This window comes from Mixophyes fleayi, chromosome 3, assembly GCF_038048845.1.
Source record: "Mixophyes fleayi isolate aMixFle1 chromosome 3, aMixFle1.hap1, whole genome shotgun sequence".
NCBI lineage: Eukaryota > Metazoa > Chordata > Amphibia > Anura > Limnodynastidae > Mixophyes > Mixophyes fleayi.
In genome coordinates this window covers 33,011,978-33,034,315 of record NC_134404.1, presented here as the reverse complement: position 1 = coordinate 33,034,315, position 22,338 = coordinate 33,011,978, and the positions used below count along the sequence as shown (strand labels likewise).

The following is a 22,338-nucleotide window of genomic DNA, read 5'->3' as shown; positions in this document are numbered from 1 at the left end:
TGACATTTACACTGTGCGCTTCTTTCACACCACTCTGCGCGCCTAAGTGCGCTTATAGCTACAGAAGCATTTCCCGAGAGTATGAGTGCACCTGCATTTTATACTGTGCATTGAGTAGACCTTCAGAAAGTGTCCACAGTATGGAACTGGCCACAACCAATTAGCCTGAAAGCTACACAACTTTTACTGGGGTTTATAAAGTACTATAGACAATTGTATAAGTGATATTCCATTAGTGCTCTCACAAAAATGGGGGTGCAAGTTCTTGAGCTCGCCTTCATGCTCTTGAAAAAAATCATTTTCTACAGTTCCTCTGCTAAGACACACAGTAACCACCCTGAATTTCTCCATTGAAGTTGATGTCTCTTCATTTAGAGTAGAAGAAGTTCTAAAGGACGCAGTGGGTCTGAGTCATTAAGGAGAGCAAAGCAAAAAAAAGGAGTAACTTTGTACCCTGGCAAAACCATGTTGCATTGGAGGGGGTGGTAAGTTTTAAATGCGGGGACAGATTTATAGTTCGGGTAGGACATGTCCTAGATCAACTTTAAATTTGGGTGTAAAAATAAAGCCATCAAGTATTTGTGTGCTACATGAAAAAACAGCCAGTATTTATCTTATGTGCAAAATAATAAACTAATTTTCACCCCTTGTATTGTAACATGGTTTATCCAAGTTCAACTTTACTCCTTTTTTTGCCTTACTCTCCTTAATGTCACAAGACCTATGAGTCTGCCAAATACCATCCATGTGGATACGTTTCTCAGAAATTCTCAGCTGCTATAAATTATTATTCCCCCAATGAATTATGTGTTGACAACAGCTTTACGCAAGGTGAGCACATAGAAGAATTTTACCAAAGTTGGGCTTAACAGAGAATATGTAATTATTCACTGCACCATATGAGCTCACAATCTAAATTTCCTACCACACACATAGTTGGGTCCACTTTTGTCAGATATCAATTAAGCTACCAGTATGTTTTTGAACTGTGTGAAGATACCGGAGCACCTGGAGGAAACGCAGGCGAACATTCAAACTCCATACAGATAAATTCCACGGTCACAATCAAACCACAGCGCTGTGAGGCAGCAATGCTAACCTGCATTATTCTGCTAGTTGGGGCGAAGGGCAAGGATGATACATAAAAATAATTTTAGGTGTAGTCATCCTTAAAAGGTCTACTAAATCCAAGTTATCTTATATAAAAGTTTTACTGCTATCTCCTGGGATTTTCACGCAAAACAGACTCTAGAGTTTACAGAGACTGGTGCGCAAAACAAAAAACATCCAGTGAGCGGCAGTTCTGTGGCAGAGGAGAGTGACCGCTCTGGTTCAAGCTACCAGGAAGGGACAGTAACATGCGTTACACCAGCGGTATGCAGAAGGGCATCTCGGAACGCACAGTACGTCGAACCTTGAAGTGGATGGGCTACAGCAGCAGAAGACCACACCGGGTCCGCTCCTGTCAGCTAAGAACGGGAAACCAGGGCTACAGCGGGCACAGGGTCACCAAAACCGGACAGATGAAGATTGGAAAACGTCTCCTGTCTGAACAATCTCAATTTCTGCTGCAATATGCAGAGGGTAGTGTCAGAAATTGTCACAGACAGCATGAATCCAAGGATCTATAGTGCCTTGTGTCAACAGTGCAGGTTGTTGTTGGTGGTGTAATGGTGCGGGGGATGTTTTCTAGGCACCCGTTGGGCCCAATCTAATGTCTACTTCCATCTGGATAATGCACCATATCCCAAGGTATCAAGATTCAATCCAAAAGAGCACTTTTAGGATGTGGTGGAATGGGAAGTTTGCAGTATGAATGTGCAGAAATTAACATTTCTTTATATAGTGCCAGCTCCACGTCACATTACAATAGGGAACAACATTCACATATAAGTAAACGTTTCCATAACTTGAGATATTTCCCATCCTGTGCAGGCCCGGTGCTCCCATTAGGCAACTTTAGGCAGTTGCCTAGGGCGCCGGGACCTGCAGGGCGCCGCTCCCGCTGACTAGATTTGAAAATCTAGTCAGCGGAGAAAAGTGGGAGAGAGGTGCAGCGGCGACGGCGGGGTGCCGCCCCTGTTTGTCAGTGTCCGCCCGCCCAGGCTGCCCGGCGCATCGCACAGCTGATCACCTGATCACTCACGTCAGTGATCAGGTGACAGATCTACCCAGCGGCCGCGGCGCCTGTGCTGCAATATATCACACTGTCTGCCACTGGTGATTGCCCCTGGACAGCAGTGGAGTCTGGACAACGTTCTCTGTGAAACATCACGGCAGCCAGACCGCTGTAGGAGGTAAGGCTTATCTTTTTTTTTTTTTTACCAAAAGTGAAGTGTGTGAGGGTCTGGGAAGTGGGTATTTGGTGTGTCTTGGGGTAGGGGGGGGGGGGCGTTTTTTTTAAATTTTGCCTAGGGCGCTGAGAACCCTAGTACCGGCCCTGATCCTGTGTGTACACTATTTATATTTGATTCAGAAATGTTTGTGAATGGTTTTAGCTATTTTATATAAGGGTACTTGTATATTAGGATTTGCGTCCCTTTGAAGCACAGAGCACCCTTTCAAATTCAAGCGGGTGTGATGTACCTAATTCCCCTATTACTTATTAGATTTCCCCTATATGAAATAATATTATTTAGATCCAAGCAATACCAACTAGGGAAATGGGGGAAACGTTTTTACAAATAGAAGTGGAAGAACAAGGATCATCTTTGTTTTTTATCTGTCTTTTCATTTCCGAGTGAGCACAATCACAAGACGGTCACTGCTTTTCCTCAGAAGCAAAACTTATGACTTATTTCTTTTCCTTTTGCATATGCAAAAAAAAACCCACAGAAAAACAGTTCTGTTATAATTAATCATTAGCACAATGTCATGCCCTACAGAAATACATGTGTCTGTTTGGCTCTTCCACATTACAAGCAACAAGAACAGCTCTAGAGACATGACTCTAGACTCATGACCAATTATTTACGGTTTCATTATACTTACTGGGAAAGAAGATAGGGGGCAGTTAACTCTTCCCTTGACATTTGACTTACATCACCAATTTAGTCAGGTCTTTAGGTCCATTATGCAGAACAAACAGACTGCAATATTGGCAGTAATATCTGACCATCGTCCCAGCATTTGCGGACCCTAGAATGAATGTAAAGCTCAATAATGATTCTATTGAAATTCATGGGATCATTATCAGGTATGTTGGTAAATGGGATCAGAAGATTAGATAATTGCTAACAGCTTGTGTGTATGTGTGCAATCATCTTCTTACCGCACTACGAGGCCCAGAGAAGCTAGAAGTGGATCTCATCCAATATCATCACCTAAATGTATGACTAAGCTGGAAATTGTAAAAAGAGAACAGTACAGTGCTGAGAGAATGTCAATTAACCATCAACACAGACGGTCTAAACATAATTGAACCACTAAGCACGGTGGCTCAGTGGTTAGCACTTCTGCCTCACAGCACTGGGGTCATGAGTTCGAATCTCGACCATGGCCTTATCTGTGTGGAGTTTGTATGTTTTCCCTGTGTTTGTGTGGGTTTCCTCTGGGTGCTCCAGTTTCCTCCAACACTCCAAAAACATACTGGTAGGTTAATTGGCTGCTAGCAAAATTGTTCCTAGTCTCTCTCTGTCTTTGTGTGTATGTTAGAGAATTTAGACTGTAAGCTCCAATGGGGCAGGGACTGATGTGGGTGAGTTCTCTGTACAGTGCTGTGGAATTAGTCGTGCTATATAAATAAATGATGATGATGATATATAATAAAATTATACATATATATGGAACATATGAAACGTGCTGTAGATACATGCATTTGCATGTATGTGACTGAAGAGATAGATATCCTGTTAGCTAATTGCCACAAACATAACAAAGTGTAGCTGGCCTTATTGGAAAACAACAGTAACAAACTGTATGAATATTAATCATAGATGAGAAATTGGCTCTTTCAGCTACTGTCCCTGTGACTCATAGAATGTCACTTGTTGTTAAAACACACTGTCAAAAAAAACATATAATTGTGTTAATCAGCTGATAAAATTAGCCGCACTTATTTAAACCTGCAGAGATCTACAACAGCCAGAAGAGCAATAAGTTGTACCATAAGCCAGAATTGATTGTAGTACCTCTTCACAGCCCACAATCCAAGGTCTTGGTTAGCTGGACAACCAGGGTGCTCTGCTCCAACTGTATGCTGCAGTGAGTGCAAACAAATCCCCCTTTGATAGCTGCAAAGGAAGACTCTGTATAGGATAGGTAATCTCCCGTCTGACAGATGAAAGTCTCTGGACTGGCAATATCTAGTCCGTTCCATGTGCTGTTATTATACCTGCTCTATCTATTAGCAGTATACTTAGACTCAGTAAAGCTGCAGAACTAGTTAAAGGCTTCTTGTGAGACAGTCCGTTCCATGTGCTGTTATTATACCTGCTCTATCTATTAGCAGTATACTTAGACTCCGTAAAGCTGCAGAACTAGTTAAAGGCTTCTTGTGAGACAGTCCGTTCCATGTGCTGTTATTATACCTGCTCTATCTATTAACAGTATACTTAGACTCCGTAAAGCTGCAGAACTAGTTAAAGGCTTCTTGTGAGACAGTCCGTTCCATGTGCTGTTATTATACCTGCTCTATCTATTAGCAGTATACTTAGACTCAGTAAAACTGCAGAACTAGTTAAAGGCTTCTTGTGACACAGTCAATTCCATGTGCTGTTATCACACCTGCTCTATCTATTAGCAGTATACTTAGACTTAGTACAACAATTGATTGGCTTACTTTACAACTTATTTACATTCCGTCTGTCCTAGATCTATGCAGGCCTAAATAAGTGCGGATTCTGTCCAAAGCTAGGCAAAGCAAACATTTGTGTAATATAAATGGTGTATTGACAGAAGGGACCAGAGGGCTGGATGTAATAAACTCTGAAGGAGCATTATATTCAGGAGGCCCTGGCAGTATTATGCTGCTGCACATTCCATTCCACAGTCCAGAGTATCTGTAAGGATTTAATGAACCTTGAAGGAGCATTACTTCCTATGAGTCTCAGAAGCCAAAGTGTCGCACAGCCTGGCCAAACTTTCTGAAGCCGAATCAAGGGCAGGCTGAGCATCTGACATCTAGGCCTGTTCCACATTAAGTCATTTCAGCCCCATTTTTTATGCACTATACAGAGCTTTGCTGACACATAGATGGCTGTCAGCCTGGCCCAAAGTAGTTAGATTGTAATGAAAGCTTTATGATCTCTGGAGGCTCAGAAAACAGAGAAGAAAAGATGAGAGAAGAGAAGAGAAGAAAAGAAGAGAGAAGAAACGGAAGAGAGAAGAAAGAAGGTAGAGGAGAACTTGCTTCAAAGAAGATCTATAAATTACACTGATTTACACTCCCACCCAAAACGATATATATAGTGTAAGAAACATAGCAGTTGTATGGTAAACTGTATAGCAGGCAACTTCCAGCTATCGTGGAACCACAAGCTCAGGTATGACTTCTGCAGGATGCCTGTAGCAGTATAGAGATCCTATGCTAGAATAGTGCAAAGTAGTGATCTGTACACAAGCAATAGAAGAATTGGCTTTGCTGGCTGATGCAGTGCCATAGCAACTCCGTTCCCAAACATCTCAGGCAATGTATTTTTGGTAGGAGAAATCCAGATCCCTGTAACCTGTTGAAAAAATCTCCCAAGCCAACCATCCAGAGGCAACTCACCAGAGATTTGGGAAAAACAAGATTTGTGGCAGAACAGGACCTTCCACAGAGTTGCAACGTTCTGCATTTGCATTTTCATTTCACATAATGGCATTCTGCACTATATTTATAGTCTATAAATAGAGCTGGGCCATTTAGTGTGTCAATTCATTTTGTTCTCTATTGTGGTTGGGGTATAATAAGGGAGAAGTCTGTGTGTAAATAATAATAGAGGGGATTCCGTAATGAAAACTTAAGTCCAAACTGTACGAGAAACCTGCAATATTCTGTAGCCAAATGTGAAATGAGATGATTTTAAACTTTAGCACATCTCTACTGCGAATGTGTAGGTTTTAACCACTTTAATGTTTGAGTCTATCTGCAGTATCTAATCATATCTTATGAAATAAATTACTTTCAAAAATGCAATTTATTTGTATTTCTATTTCTACTTTTCTATTTAAACTATCAGTTGCCAAAAATCAAACAGCAAGTTCCTGCTGAGATTAAGGCAATCCAATGTGGAATTTGGACGTCTCTCATCAGAAGGAGCATGAGATTAAATGCAATAAATCAATGGTGGTGAAAGAAAATGAATACTTACGAAAATAAGTGGAAAAAATCCAGAATACAATGTGGTATCAAAACAGAAATTATTCTTTTTGGAATTAATTTAATAGAAGAAGTAAGAGAGAAATTGTGACACTAAATTTCAGTAAGCTGATATCCGAACTATTTCTTAATTTTTCTTATACATTTGCATTCGGTTTGCATATATTTAATGAGCATGTATACATTTTTAGATATTTATTATAAGGGGTGCAACCTTAAACTTAGTTATACTTGAATTAAGAGAGAGAAGTTGATTTGTAAGATGCACTATCAGTTACATTAAACATTTTTAGATGTGTTAATTTACATATTAAAATATAACTTTTATTGAATTGATTAAAATAAGGGAAATATAAAACCAAATATTATGTATACACAATAGTAAAATTAAAATTGCTATCTGCACCAATCTTTTCTATTAATATGTGGACTTATGCTATAGGCAGTTTCAATTGTTCCCTTGTTAAAAAATGATCATGGCCACAAAAAGTACAGGGAATGTATTGTTGTCTGCCTGAGTAATGACTCCACACTATATGTGGGTTGGCTGGGGCATTATCACCATCACCAGATTGCTACCAGATAATTATTTCATTAATATTATCATTTATCCAATAATAGAAGAATGGTCGTACCCACAAACAGTACGGGGAGTGTATTGCTCTCTGCCTAAATAATGGCTCCAAACTATATCTGGATTTATTGGAGAATTATTACCATCATAAAGTAGCTGCCAAATTAATTAAATGACTGTATTAATGGTATTACTGTTTAACCCGAGTTTAAAGAAGCACTAAACCTGCCCATACTATACACACTTTCCTGCTCTCCCGGAATGTCTGGGAAGCTCCAGGATGTTGAGGAGTTCTACTGGACTCCCAGGAGAGTTTGTCACCCTCCCGGATTCTTTGGAAGCAGGTGGGGCCTTGATAACAAGATTCAATGCGAATTACGTCATGACATAGCAAGGGCCAAGGTAATGGCACACTACTTAGACTGCACTGCCTGGTTCAATGACAAATTAATATCTCAGCAGCCAGAGGCCTATCTGTACATTGTTTGTAGTGTCTTCGAATCAATCCCTCTCCAAACATTGACTGTCAGGAGCAAAACAACGTAATGTTCTACGTAAGGTGAGCATTCCAGCCTTCTCATCCGCATCAGTATTGAGACTAATACGGATTACCTCCAGGTAATGTACTATAAGTGAGGATCCGTGGGCCAGCGGATAGTGTTCAGTTGACCTCTCTTACTAGAGTAGGTTTGAATGAAGACCTAGTAATTCTGTTTGCCACAATTCAGCCAAATTTACGTTCAAAAAATTTGTAAATCTCAATAAAATTATTATTTTCTAAATTGCAAATCCAAATGTTCTTAGATTTGCTCAATCCCCGTATTGATTCACCCAGTCCACCCCCTTTCAGTCATCTATAATCTTTGTGAGAGCAGTAGGGTGGACAACATGCGTGAGCACTAGGGTTTTAATTTAAAAATGAAAATATAATGGATTATTCGTATTCCCATGCAAAGCAGGTAAAACTTTTTTTTTTTTTAAATGACAGTTGCAATTTCAGTTCTGCACAAGCCATTGTTCCTGAAATTACAGCAACAAACTTGAAAAGAATACTTTAAAAGCATTCATTTTTGCTAAGTGTGTCTCTAGGGAAAGTGCTCATTGTTTTGTATTGCTCTCTGTCTAATACTTCCAGCAGTGATAGTTGGCGGTGATAGCCTTATGTATTTTGGAATGTTCTTGTGGAATTATTACAAACAATAAGTGATGATGACCGAGAAATTCCGGTTTGCTCTTCCCAATTGTCAGTATGTGCAGCTTAACTCTCAGAACAATTAATATGTACATCATCATCACCCTCATCGCGGTCGGCATGAACAACAATACTAGATGCAAAATGTACATTTTTACTTTTGGAACTGCCATTTGGTTTGTTAGGTCTTACGTTTAATTTTCAGAAGGTGATTGTGATGCATTTTCATATGTTGGATCGCAAAACCTTTGTGCACATACAAACACATGACCATTGCCATATTTTCAATGTCACACTGAAAAAAGGCTAACATTTTTGTCTTGCAATGGTTATGGCTTTTACTTCTTGAATTCGGAACTTTCGTGCCATTTGCTTGTAAGTTGATGAAGAACCAGCAGCCATTGCACTGTCATGTATGTGTTATCAATTTATCTTAGCCTATAATACGGCGGTTCCCAAACTGTGCGCCGCAGCGCTGTCACTGGGGTGCCGCGGGCCAGCCATAAAAAAAAAGAAAGAGCACATAAACTTACCAATCCGCCGGGCGCCGGGCGCCGGGACTCAGCAGCCTCCTCTCTCCCGCAGCTGTCACTGAATATCGATGTCAGTGACAGCTGCGGGAGAGAGGAGGCTGCTGGGTCCCGGCGCCCGGCGGATTGGTAAGTTTATGTGCTCTTTCTTTATTTTATGGCTGGGAGAAGCGGAGGAGGACAGCGGGAAGTGGAGGAGGACAGCGGGCAGCGGAGGAGGACAGCGGGAAGCGGAGGAGGACAGCGGGAAGCAGAGGAGGACAGAGGACAGTGGGAAGCAGAGGAGGACATAGGGCAGCAGAGGAGGACAGAGGGCAGCAGAGGAGGACATAGGGCAGCAGAGGAGGACAGCGGGGCAGCAGAGGAGGACAGCAGGGAAGCAGAGGGGGGCAGCGGGCAGCAGAGTGACAGAGTGCAGCAGAGGAGGACAGAGGGCAGCAGAGGAGGACAGAGGGCAGCAGAGGAGGACAGCGGGGCAGCAGAGGAGGACAGCAGGGAAGCAGAGGGGGGCAGCAGGCAGCAGAGTGACAGAGGGCAGCAGAGGAGGACAGAGGGCAGCAGAGGAGGACAGCGGGAAGCAGAGGAGGACATAGGGCAGTAGAGGAGGACATAGGGCAGCAGAAAAGGACAGAGGGCAGCAGAGGAGGACATAGGGCAGCAGAGGAGGACAGAGGGCAGCAGAGGAGGACAGAGGGCAGCAGAGGAGGACAGAGGGCAGCAGAGGAGGACAGCGGGGCAGCAGAGGAGGACAGCAGGGAAGCAGAGGGGGGCAGCGGGCAGCAGAGGGGGGCAGTGGGCAGCAGAGTGACAGAGGGCAGCAGAGTGACAGAGGGCTGCAGAGGGGGGCAGCGTGACAGACGGCTGCAGAGGGGGCAGAGTGCCTGGGGGCAAAGGGGGCAGAGTGCCTGGATGCAGAGGGGGCAGTGTGACAGAGGGCAGAGGAGGGGGACAGCGTGACAGAGGAGGGGGACAGCGTGACAGAGGGCAGTGAGAGGTGACAGAGGGCAGAGGGGGCAGCGTGAGAGGGGGCAGAGTGACTGGATGCAGAGGGGGAAGTGTGACAGAGGGCAGAGGAGGGGGAAAGTGTGACAGAGGAGGGGGACAGTGTGACAGAGGGCAGAGGAGGGGGACAGAGGGCAGATGAGGAGTACAGCGTGACAGAGGGCAGAGGAGGAGGACAGCGTGACAGAGGGCAGAGGAGCAGGACAGAGGGCAGCAGAGGAGCACAGCGGGGCAGCAGAGGAGGACAGCAGGGAAGCAGAGGGGGCAGCGGGCAGCAGAGGGGGGCAGCGTGACAGAGGGCTGCAGAGGGGGCAGAGTGCCTGGATGCAGAGGGGGCAGTGTGACAGAGGGCAGAGGAGGGGGACAGAGGGCAGAGGAGGGGTACAGCGTGACAGAGGGCAGAGGAGGGGGACAGCATGACAGAGGAGGGGGACAGCGTGACAGAGGGCAGTGAGAGGTGACAGAGGGCAGAGAGGGCAGCGTGAGAGGGGGCAGAGTGACTGGATGCAGAGGGGGAAGTGTGACAGAGGGCAGAGGAGGGGGAAAGTGTGACAGAGGAGGGGGACAGTGTGACAGAGGGCAGAGGAGGGGGACAGAGGGCAGATGAGGGGTACAGCGTGACAGAGGGCAGAGGAGGAGGACAGCGTGACAGAGGGCAGAGGAGGAGGACAGCGTGACAGAGGAGGGGGACAGCGTGACAGAGGGCAGTCAGAGGGGGCAGAGGGGGCAGCATCAGAGGGGGCAGCGTAAGAGGGGGCAGAGTGACTGAATGCAGAGGGGGCAGTGTGTCTGGATGTAGAGGGGGCATTTTTGCATACAACTAAATAAGTATTTCTGTCCTGACCTAAATACTTATTAAAATTTTTTGACCCAACTACTTCTAAAACAGGACTGCTCAGTAATTATTTTGGAGGGGTGCCTTGAAAAAATTTGGAGACTCTAAGGGTGCCGTGAACTGCAAAAGTTTGGGAACCACTGCTATAATAAATTAAACTTTGTATACAGTCATGGCCAAAGGATTTGAGAATGACACAAATATTGGTTTTCACAAAGTTTGCTGTTTGAGTGTTTTTAGACGTCTTTGTCAGATGTTGCTATGGTATACTGATGTAAGATTACAAGCATTTCATAAGTGTCAAAGGCTTTTATTGTCAGTTACATTAAGTTTATGCAAATCAATATTTGCAGTGTTGACTCTTCTGTTTGAAGACCTCTGTAATTCGCCTGTGCATGCTGTCAATCAACTTCTGTGCCACATGATGGCCGCCCATTCTTGCCTAATCAATGCTTGGAGTTTGTCAAAATTTGTAGGTTTTTGTTTGTCCACCCACCTCTTGAATATTGACCATAAGTTTTAAATAGGATTAAGGTCTAGGGAGTTTCATGGCCATGAACCCAAAATTTCGATGTTTTGATCCCCGAGCCACTTATTTATCACTCTTTCCTTATGGCAAGGTGCTGAAAAAAGCATTGTTCATCACCAAACTGTTCTTGGATGGTTGCGAGAAGTTGCTCTTGGAGGAAGTTTTGGTACCTTTTTTTATTCATGGCTGTGTTATTAGTAGAGATGGTCACTGACCCCCGTGTTTTGGTTTTGGATTCGGTTTTGGATCTGGATTACCGTCGTGTTTTGGTTTTGGTTTTGGTTTTGCAAAACCTCCATTGCGTGTTTTGGTTTTGGTTTTGGTTTTGTTTGGTTTTGTTTTGCTATTTTTTGGGAAAATCCATGTTTTTGGGCCTAAATTAACCCAATTTAGTGCTCCAACTGTTTTAGAGACAAGTAATCTAATTGTTGAGGTAATAAATCATCCCAAAAAACAGTTTAATTCTTCGTTGGTAGGCCTATTCTACACACAAAACAGATTGTCTTCCTCTCCATCTATGCATATTGGCAATGCAGCCATCGTCTTTGAATGTATATTACACCCTACACTTATAGTTAAATATGTAAAGAAATGGAAAAAGCCAGTTTGGTTTCTGTCTCTCAAGGCCCCCCTCCACTTGTATAAAATACCAAAAAATTCAGCCATTATAGACTGTACAATATTAATTGACATGGAGAAAGCCAGTTTGGTTTCTGTCTCTCAAGGCCCCCCTCCACTTGTATAAAATACCCAAAAATTCAGCCATTATAGACTGTACAATATTAATTGACATGGAGAAAGCCAGTTTGGTTTCTGTCTCTCTAGGCCCCCCTCCACTTGTATAAAATACTAAAAAATTCAGCCATTATAGACTGTACAATATTAATTGACATGGAGAAAGCCAGTTTGGTTTCTGTCTCTCTAGGCCCCCCTCCACTTGTATAAAATACTAAAAAATTCAGCCATTATAGACTGTACAATATTAATTGACATGGAGAAAGCCAGTTTGGTTTCTGTCTCTCTAGGCCCCCCTCCACTTGTATAAAATACTAAAAAATTCAGCCATTATAGACTGTACAATATTAATTGACATGGAGAAAGACAGTTTGGTTTCTGTCTCTCTAGGCCCCCCTCCACTTGTATAAAATACTAAAAAATTCAGCCATTATAGACTGTACAATATTAATTGACATGGAGAAAGCCAGTTTGGTTTCTGTCTCTCTAGGCCCCCCTCCACTTGTATAAAATACTAAAAAATTCAGCCATTATAGACTGTACAATATTAATTGACATGGAGAAAGACAGTTTGGTTTCTGTCTCTCTAGGCCCCCCTCCACTTGTATAAAATACTAAAAAATTCAGCCATTATAGACTGTACAATATTAATTGACATGGAGAAAGCCAGTTTGGTTTCTGTCTCTCTAGGCCCCCCTCCACTTGTATAAAATACTAAAAAATTCAGCCATTATAGACTGTACAATATTATGAAAAATGGACAAAGCCAGTTTAGGGTCACTCTGTCTATGACACCCTACCCTTAAGGATAAATTGCCCTAACAGCAGCCTTTCAAGATGGTATGTGATATGGAAATGCCACAAGTCCCTTTCCTCTTTGGGGGTAGATTGCACCCTACACTTACATAGAAAGTTTTAAAAAGATGTTATCGGCATCATCTTCAGCTTCATCCTCACCCTCATCAGTGTTATCGTCATCATCACAGACTATCAATTCATCGCCGCTTGAATCCGCCATTAGAGAACAGTCAGTGCTTGCATGTCTTGGATGGTGAAGGCCTTCCTCGTGGAAGATGTAGTTCATTTTTATAAACATCATTTTCTCCACATTTTTGGGAAGTAACCTTCTACGGCGATCACTGACTAAGTTCCCTGCTGTGCTGAACACTCGTTCAGAGTACACACTGGAGGGTGGGCAGCTTAGGTATTGCAAAGCAAGTTTGTACATGGGTTTCCAAATAGCTTGCTTTTCTTCCCAGTAAGGAAAGGGACTGTCTGACATTTCCATATCAACTACCTCTTGAAAGTAATCCTCCACCATCCTTTGCATGTTTATACTCATATTGGATGGACTTATGGGCAAAGTGACACTTTTTTTTGAAAAATCCTTCAAACCAGCCCAGATGTTAAATTGTTCTCGTCTGCCCCCTGTGTCTTCCCTGCTTCTTTTTTGGAAATTTAATTTTTTACGAGCAACAGCTTGAGAAAGTGAAGGAGGACACGTCGTCAAGCCGAGGCCCAGTTCAGCGGCCAACTTGCTGAGCAATAGCTCCTTGCAAAAGTTCACATCTCGCTCATTTACAAGTAAAGACTCAATGTAGGTTTTAAACCTTGGATCAAGCACAGTGGCCAAAACGTACTGATCCGAGTTCAAGATCTTAATAACTCGAGGATCATTGTGAAGCGAATTAAGTACTTGATCGACAAGGCCAACATACTTTGCTGAATTGCTTGCTTTCAGCTCCTCCTTCATTTTCTCAAGCTGCTTTTCCAATAGTCTAATTAAAGGAATGACTTGGCTCAAACTAGCAGAGTCTGCACTGACCTCACATGTCACAACTTCAAATGGTTTCAGCACCTTGCACAGCACTGAAAGGATTCCCCACTGTGCAAGAGTGAAATACATCCCCCCTCCTTTCCCAATGTCATGACTTGTGCAATATGCTTGGATGGCTTTGCGCTGTTCCTCCATCCTCTGAAGCATGTACAGGGTGGAATTCCACCGAGTTACCACCTCTTGCTTAAGTTGGTGGCAGGGCAAGTTAAACTGCTCTTGGAGCTGCTGTAATCTCCTACATGCTGTGGCTGAATGCCTGAAATGGCCTGAAATTTTACGGGCCACCGAAAGCATCTCCTGCACCTCACGGTTGTTTCGTAGGAAGCTCTGCACCACCAAGTTGATGGTGTGAGCAAAACAGGGAATATGTTGGAAATCACCCAGCTGTAATGCTCGCACTATATTGTTGGCGTTATCTGAAATGACATACCCTGGGGAGAGTCCGAGTGGTATAAGCCATGCATCAATCACATCTCTCAGTTTGCGTAACAAATTGTCAGCCGTATGCCTGTTAGTGAAGCCGGTGATACAAAGAGTGGCCTGCCTGTGACAAATGTTACGTAGTGGTGTACATGCTGCTGCTGTTCCTGCTGGTGAAGGTGAATGACCAACCCAGTGGGCTGTCACAGTCATATAGTCTTTGGTTTGGCCACTTCCACTTGTCCACATATCTGTGGTTAAGTGAACAGTGGGCAGAATGGCATTTTTCAGCGCAATCTCTACATTTTTACACACTTTTTGGTATAGTTGTGGAATAGCTTTACGGGAGAAATGGTGTCGCGATGGAATTCTGTAACGCGGACACAAAACCTCAATTAACTGTGAAAAACCAGCTGCGTTTATGGTGGAGATTGGACGCAGATCTAACACTAACATTGCAGCCATGGCGTCTGTGATTCGCTTGGCGACTGGGTGACTGCTGTCATATTTGCTTCCCCTCGCAAAGGATTGTTTCACAGTTAATTGCTGAAATGTAGGACTGCTCATTTTATTCACCTGCCTCTGGGATGACGATTCACCCCCAGCAGCAGCAACAGCAGCAGCAGGACTAACGCTTTCTTCAGAGGAATCAATAATAGTGCCGGAGTCATCCAGCCTTAAGTGGGATGCCGGGCTAACTCCGAGCGCTACTGAGGATATTGATGAGGATGGTGTGGTGGGTGTATTTTGTGGCCGTCGGTATGTCGGTGAGCGGAGGGTCTTAGCTGATGAGGGAGTGCTTGTATTCTTTTGGGAAGAACTTTCAGCTTTTCCCAACACTTTGCCATGAACTCTCGTTAAATGGCGTAACATAGACGAGGTTCCAAGATGGTTAAGGTCCCTCCCTCGACTGACTGTGGCTTCACATACACTACAAATGGCTATACAATTGTTGTCTGGATTTGGGTAGAAATAATTCCACACATAAGAAGTGGATTTTTTTGTTTTATGCCCAGGCATGACAATGGCCTTTTTCTTGTCACGTGCCAGAACTGCTGCCACTGGTGCAGGACTTACACAAACAACCTCATCCTCATCAACATCCTCATTAGCGCCCTCGTCGCCTACACAAATCTCCCCCTCATCCTCTTCTAATTCCAAAGTGGCATCCTCAATTTGGGTATCACCGGCTACACTCGGGCTATTAAGGCACACATCAGCAGAATGCTCACGATTAGACATCCCACTGTTGGATGGACTCTCCACAGGGATTGTTGTCATTTGTGAATCAGAGCAAATATTCTCCTGTAATGCCTCACTGGTATCTTGCAGCTCAGCTTTGACGCGTAACAGTAGTTGTGCACCAATTGTAGGCTGGGTAACTTTTTGGGATCTGCCACTAATAGCCAAAGGTGAAGGCCTCATTCTCTCTTTGCCACTGCGTGTGTAGAATGGCATGCTTGCAATTTTTTTTTTATCGTCACTTAACTTTTGCTCAGTTACACTTCGTTTTCGCTTCAATACAGTAAATTTTTTTTTGGTTTTTGTTTTTTGCACTAATTTGAAAACACTCTGTTGTTTGACATCGCCTTGGCCAGATGACGTACTGGGAACACTAACATCAGGACTGGTGACAGAACCTGGTTGCTCATTTAGATCATATGTGGACTGCTTTGAATCCATTGCGTAGATACTGCTGACAGATATGACTTTTGACAGCCAGAAATATTAATGCACAATTAGAGAGGACACCCCAAAAACACTGAGGAGTGCTAACATTTATTGAGTAGATACTGCTGACAGATATGACTTTTGACAGCCAGAAATATTAATGCACAATTAGGGAGGACACCCCAAAAACACAGAGGAGTGCTAAAATTTATTGAGTAGATACTGCTGACAGATATGACTTTTGACAGCCAGAAATATTAATGCACAATTAGAGAGGACACCCCAAAAACACTGAGGAGTGCTTAAAATTATTGAGTAGATACTGCTGACAGATATGACTTTTGACAGCCAGAAATATTAATGCACAATTAGGGAGGACACCCCAAAAACACAGAGGAGTGCTAAAATTTATTGAGTAGATACTGCTGACAGATATGACTTTTGACAGCCAGAAATATTAATGCACAATTAGAGAGGACACCCCAAAAACACTGAGGAGTGCTTAAAATTATTGAGTAGATACTGCTGACAGATATGACTTTTGACAGCCAGAAATATTAATGCACAATTAGGGAGGACACCCCAAAAACACAGAGGAGTGCTAAAATTTATTGAGTAGATACTGCTGACAGATATGACTTTTGACAGCCAGAAATATTAATGCACAATTAGAGAGGACACCCCAAAAACACTGAGGAGTGCTTAAAATTATTGAGTAGATACTGCTGACAGATATGACTTTTGACAGCCAGAAATATTAATGCACAATTAGGGAGGACACCCCAAAAACACAGAGGAGTGCTAAAATTTATTGAGTAGATACTGCTGACAGATATGACTTTTGACAGCCAGAAATATTAATGCACAATTAGAGAGGACACCCCAAAAACACTGAGGAGTGCTTAAAATTATTGAGTAGATACTGCTGACAGATATGACTTTTGACAGCCAGAAATATTAATGCACAATTAGAGAGGACACCCCAAAAACACTGAGGAGTGCTAACATTTATTGAGTAGATACTGCTGACAGATATGACTTTTGACAGCCAGAAATATTAATGCACAATTAGGGAGGACACCCCAAAAACACAGAGGAGTGCTAAAATTTATTGAGTAGATACTGCTGACAGATATGACTTTTGACAGCCAGAAATATTAATGCACAATTAGAGAGGACACCCCAAAAACACTGAGGAGTGCTTAAAATTATTGAGTAGATACTGCTGACAGATATGACTTTTGACAGCCAGAAATATTAATGCACAATTAGGGAGGACACCCCAAAAACACAGAGGAGTGCTAAAATTTATTGAGTAGATACTGCTGACAGATATGACTTTTGACAGCCAGAAATATTAATGCACAATTAGAGAGGACACCCCAAAAACACTGAGGAGTGCTTAAAATTATTGAGTAGATACTGCTGACAGATATGACTTTTGACAGCCAGAAATATTAATGCACAATTAGAGAGGACACCCCAAAAACACTGAGGAGTGCTTAAAATTATTGAGTAGATACTGCTGACAGATATGACTTTTGACAGCCAGAAATATTAATGCACAATTAGAGAGGACACCCCAAAAACACTGAGGAGTGCTAACATTTATTGAGTAGATACTGCTGACAGATATGACTTTTGACAGCCAGAAATATTAATGCACAATTATGGGGGACAACCCAAAAGCGCTGGGGAGTGCCAAATATGAAGAAAAAATAATAAACCTCTATCCTCCTCTCTGCACTAGCGATTTTGGTTAGAGCAATTGCAAGAACAATATTGTATTCTTTCTCTGTCCCTGCTCTAATTAGCCTATGACTACACCCTGCTCTCTCCCTCTGTCAAATGGCGATGGATTGCTGTGGAGGCGTGTATTTATAAAGTTGAAGTATCGCGAGAACCGAGTCCCGAGATCCGACGACGTCACAATGACGTTCGGCCTCGATTTGGATTCGGAATTGGCGGGAGAGTACCGAGCTGCTCAGCTCGGTACTCGGATACCCAAAGTTCGGGTGGGTTCGGTTCTCGGAGAACCGGACCCGCCCATCTCTAGTTATTAGACAAAACTGTGAGTGAGCTCACTCCAACCAGTGCAGAGCTTGCTCAGGAATGGCAGCAGACAGGTGTGTGTGCATCTGCACGCACAGTGAGGCGAAGACTTTTGGAGGATGGCCTGGTGTCAAGAAGGCCAACAAAGAAGCCACTTCTCTCCAGGAAAAACATCAGGGACAGACTGATATTCTGCAAAAGGTACAGGGATTGGACTGCTGAGGACTGGGGTAAAGTAATTTTCTCTGATGAATCCCCTTTCAAATTGTTTGTGGCATCTGGAAAAAACGCTTGTCCGGAGAAGAAAAGGTGAGCGCTACCATCAGTCCTGTGTCATGCCAACAGTAAAGCATCCTGAGACCATTCATGTGTGGGGTTGCTTTTCAGCCAAGGGAGTGAGCTCACTCACAATTTTGCCTAAGAACACAGCCATGAATAAAGAATGGTACCAAAACATCCTCCAAGAGCAACTTCTCCCAACCATCCAAGAACAGTTTGGTGATGTACAATACCTTTTCCAGCATGATGAAGCACCATGTCATAAGGCAAAAGTGATAGCTAAGTGGCTCGGAGATCAAAACATCAAAATTTTGGGTCCATGACCAGGAATCTCCCTAGACCTTAATCCCATTGAGAACTTGTGGGCAATCCTCTAGAGGCGGGTGGACAAACAAAAACCCACAAATTCTGAAAAACTCCAAGCATTAATTAGGCAAGAATGGGCGGCCATAAGTCAGTATGTGGCCCAGAAATTGATTAAGAGCATGTCAGGGCGAATTGCAGAGGTCTTCAAAAAGAAGGGTGAACACTGCAAATAATGACCCTTTGCATAAACTTAATGTAATTGTCAATAAAAGCTTTTGACATTTATGAAATGCTTGTAATTTTATTTCAGTATACCATAGCAACATCTGACAAAAAGGTCTGAAAACACTGAAGCAGCAAACTTTGTGAAAACCAATACTTGTGTCATTCTCAAAACCTTTGGTCATGACTGTACATAGTATAATATTTTGGAGTAGTTAAAGGTGTGGGGAACATTGTGCCTCTCAGACGCAGTTGGTGGAGTCGGTGGTAGTCAGCATATCGATGATGACTACCCTGACAAGACTTACCCCAACATGAGGACTCCGAAGTGCTCCTTCCCGACCGTCAGCAATGACGACTCTGCTTCCAAGCGACTTCACCCAATCACGATCAAGTAACAAGCTGGCTCCACTTCATGATGTCATTCATCATTGGCGACGGTATTATCACTGTTGTTAAGGGGGTAATGTAAGTATGTTCCCATGTACAATGTAGTTTATAAAGCCTTCTACATTGTACATGGGTGCATACTTACATTACCCCCTTAACAACAGCGATAATACCGTCGCCATGGTGAATGACGTCATGAAGTGGAGCCAGCTTGTTACTTGATCGTGATTGGGTGTAGTCGCTTTGAAGAGGAGTCGTCATCGTTGATGGTCGGGAAGGATCCCTTCGAACTCCTCATGTCGGGGTAAGTCTTGTCGGGGTACTCGGCATCGATATGCCGTACACCACCCGGTGGAGCAGCCAATTTTTCTTTGCACTTATTAGGTGCTTGCTGAATGACAGCTGCATCTAGTTGCATGACTATACCTCTTCACCGTCGCACTTGACACAAGTTTACGAGCAGTCTCTAAAAATAGGTTGTCTTATGCAATTTCATTCTGCTGGGCTATATCACCAGAATCTGAAAACTTCTCTCCCTCAATCTACTTCTCCAATCAGAAGGTGTAGCAAATGCAGATCCATGCAACTCTGCATACTCACATATGTGTTCGGCTTGCATGCACAGTACATATTTGCGGATTTAACGCTGCACAAATAGGCATAGATCCTACTCAGCATCAGGTCCCTAATGCTTAAAGGCATAATTTGGATGCTTATGGGGATGAGGATGCAGCAGCACTATTTTTATTTTGCTTCATTACCACTGACATTAGCATTGCTTCTTTTCTTGTACAATGTAATTAGCAATGTGGCTTGTTTAAGTATATTTTCTATTCTTTGCTTACCTTGCACCATTAGGAGATTTGATTTTGTACCTCGATTGCACATGCAAGAATTAGACTTATTGCCTTATGGTAAATTTTCTTCCTCATCTGACCACCTTTGACCATGAGCCAAGAGTAAATGTTTGTCCTTATCATCCCTTGACAAGACACAGCTCATGTCACAAGTTACAGCCACAAACTGTAGCATTCACAGGTGTTCTTCCTTAGTACAAGCCAGAAGAATGAGTGCCAGAGAGGCGGTGCGCTCCTTTTTTAATGCTATAGACGTCTAACATTTCTTGACCATTGTTTATTGGCTTATTAGCATTCCATACACTATTATTGGCCTGAATCTCCAGGAGGTGTGACTTATTAGGGCGATTTTGGGCAAATCTGGGCCAATTCAGCAAGTCATATGTGAATCAATTCATCTATCTCTAAGTGATGGTTAGCAAAGCTCGGAAGCAGGCTATTAACTTATTGTTAATTGACTGCTTCCCGAATCCTCTGCGGCAGCTTATTCATCGCCCCAGGTGCCTAATATTGCAGTTATGGGAAGTGAACTTAGTGCTAGAAGGCACTGGGGTACAGGATCCGTAGCGGGAGGCAACAAAGTGCTCTTGCCTCAATGTCATATACTGCTGTGTTGTTCAAGTAACTCATACCCAAGGACAGAACATGGAGTCTACAAGTCCCAGGGATACCAGGCTTTAAAGTATAAGTACATACAGGCTGTCATATATATTTGTAGGAAGATGAAAAACCTTACCAATGATCAACAGGTATAATCCAGAAATGATATCAGCTTCTTTTGAAAGTTTAGAAATAAATATGTCTTCACCTCTGTCAAACATCGGAATAAGGCCATAATAATCAAGTAACGTTTTATTTGTTGCCATCCTGCTTCAAGTGCCAGTCATACCTGTGGATACAAAGAAAATGTGTGTGTTCAATTCTGCAAGTAAAAGATTTACCTGTGACTGCAGAAGCAATTACAGAACAAATACGGTGGACCATTCATCTGCTGTACACATAGTGGAGGCAGGCATTTTTTGTTGGTCTGAGTAAATATTCAACTTATCAATTCACTTGGAAGTAAGACATGATGCACATACAGGGGTATATATAGTGAAGTAACAGATGTTTGCCTTTATTTTCTAAACTGCAGTAAAAAAATGACATCTAGAATGTAATAAAATATGCATGTGGGACACAGAAGTCCAAAATCCAAACACAGAATTAATACAGATGGACTGTTATATCAAGGACAACAGAGAAAGGTACCGGAGTTATAGTTTCGATGATAGGAAGGTAAGCAAGTAGTGTAGTCAAGCAGTAGTAAAAACCTTATAGAATACTTGTATAGGATGGAGGTGAGGATATTTCAGCACTATTTTTCTTTGCTTCATTACCAATGGCACTAGCATTGCTTCTTTTCTTGTACAATGCACTTAGCAATGTGGCTTTAATGTACATTAGTCTATAGTTTAGGAAAAGATATTGTGAGATGTCATGCTTTGAAATCAAAGGGAAGAAGACTGAAGGACAACATAAGGAAGTACTTTTTTTTAACAGAAAGGGTGATAGATCGATGGAGTCTCCCAGGAGTGGACTCAAACAGTACAAGAATTCATGAATGCATGAACCAAACATATGGCTATTGTTAAGATTTAGAAGTAAAGTATTAAAACCCCAAAAATAGTTCAAAAAATCTAAATCTTCTCACCCTCCCAAAAAAAATAAAACATAAAAACAAACACACACACATTCTATATTTATAATATTTATGGATGTGGGAGTTTAATTATCACGTAAAGAAACTTGTTTGGTTAACTCCATCTCAGAATGGTGTCAACTGAATAAATAGACTGAAATAATGCCTTTTTTTTTTTAAAGAACAAAAAAAGCTTTTATATATATATATATATATATATATATATATATATTTTTGTCGCTCATACGCTTGAACCCTGTGCATACTCAGTAGAGCAGAAGGGAGACCTCCGCAGTGATACATAAACTTTATTGATCTTGATATAAAAATGTTTACTTTTTTATATAATGTACCCCTATAAATTTCATGCGGACTAATTTTCATAAATGTCACCATGTAATTTAGTTTGTTTCAACACACATATAGATCTCAAATGTTTCGATTTATAAAATGCTGTAATGCAAAATAATGTTTTGGGTAGAAGTTTTCCATAGAATGGTTTTTGTACCCAACTAGTGGGAAAATTCAACGGTGGAATGACATCTTGGGCAAAGACTGTGGGCAGACTAAAACCCTGGCTAACCAATCACATATCACAAATCTCTAGTTGTCTCTCAGGTCACGGCTTTGCAACCATTATTGGTGTATGGATTTGTATCACTTCCATTGCTGTGTCTCTAAACAGATGAGTTGTGATCATCTTCTGATGAGAATTAAGCATTTGATATGCACGTACATGTTTTAATATACTGTACTTTAACCTCTTTATTCCAGTTTCTTGCAGTCTAATTAACCATACTTGCCAACTTTTCATTTTTTTTTCCGGGAGCTGCTGGTAAGTGGTAGGCATGTAGGGGGTGGGGCCCCGAAAAATGGGGGCGGGGGCGAACGCCGCGATTCCCGGTGAATCGCGGCGTTTGAACCG

At 42.5% G+C, this 22,338-nt stretch overlaps 1 protein-coding gene across 1 annotated transcript in view; it reads right to left on the bottom strand.

The window, feature by feature from the left end:
• The window catches only part of OPN5 (opsin 5), a 116,708-nt gene that overhangs the window by 53,480 nt on the left and 40,890 nt on the right, over positions 1-22,338 (bottom strand). The window contains exon 2 of the mRNA XM_075201348.1: positions 20,469-20,621. Within this exon, the coding sequence (XP_075057449.1) occupies positions 20,469-20,598 (130 nt within the window). The 5' untranslated portion in view covers positions 20,599-20,621. The remainder of the gene's footprint in view (positions 1-20,468; positions 20,622-22,338) is intronic.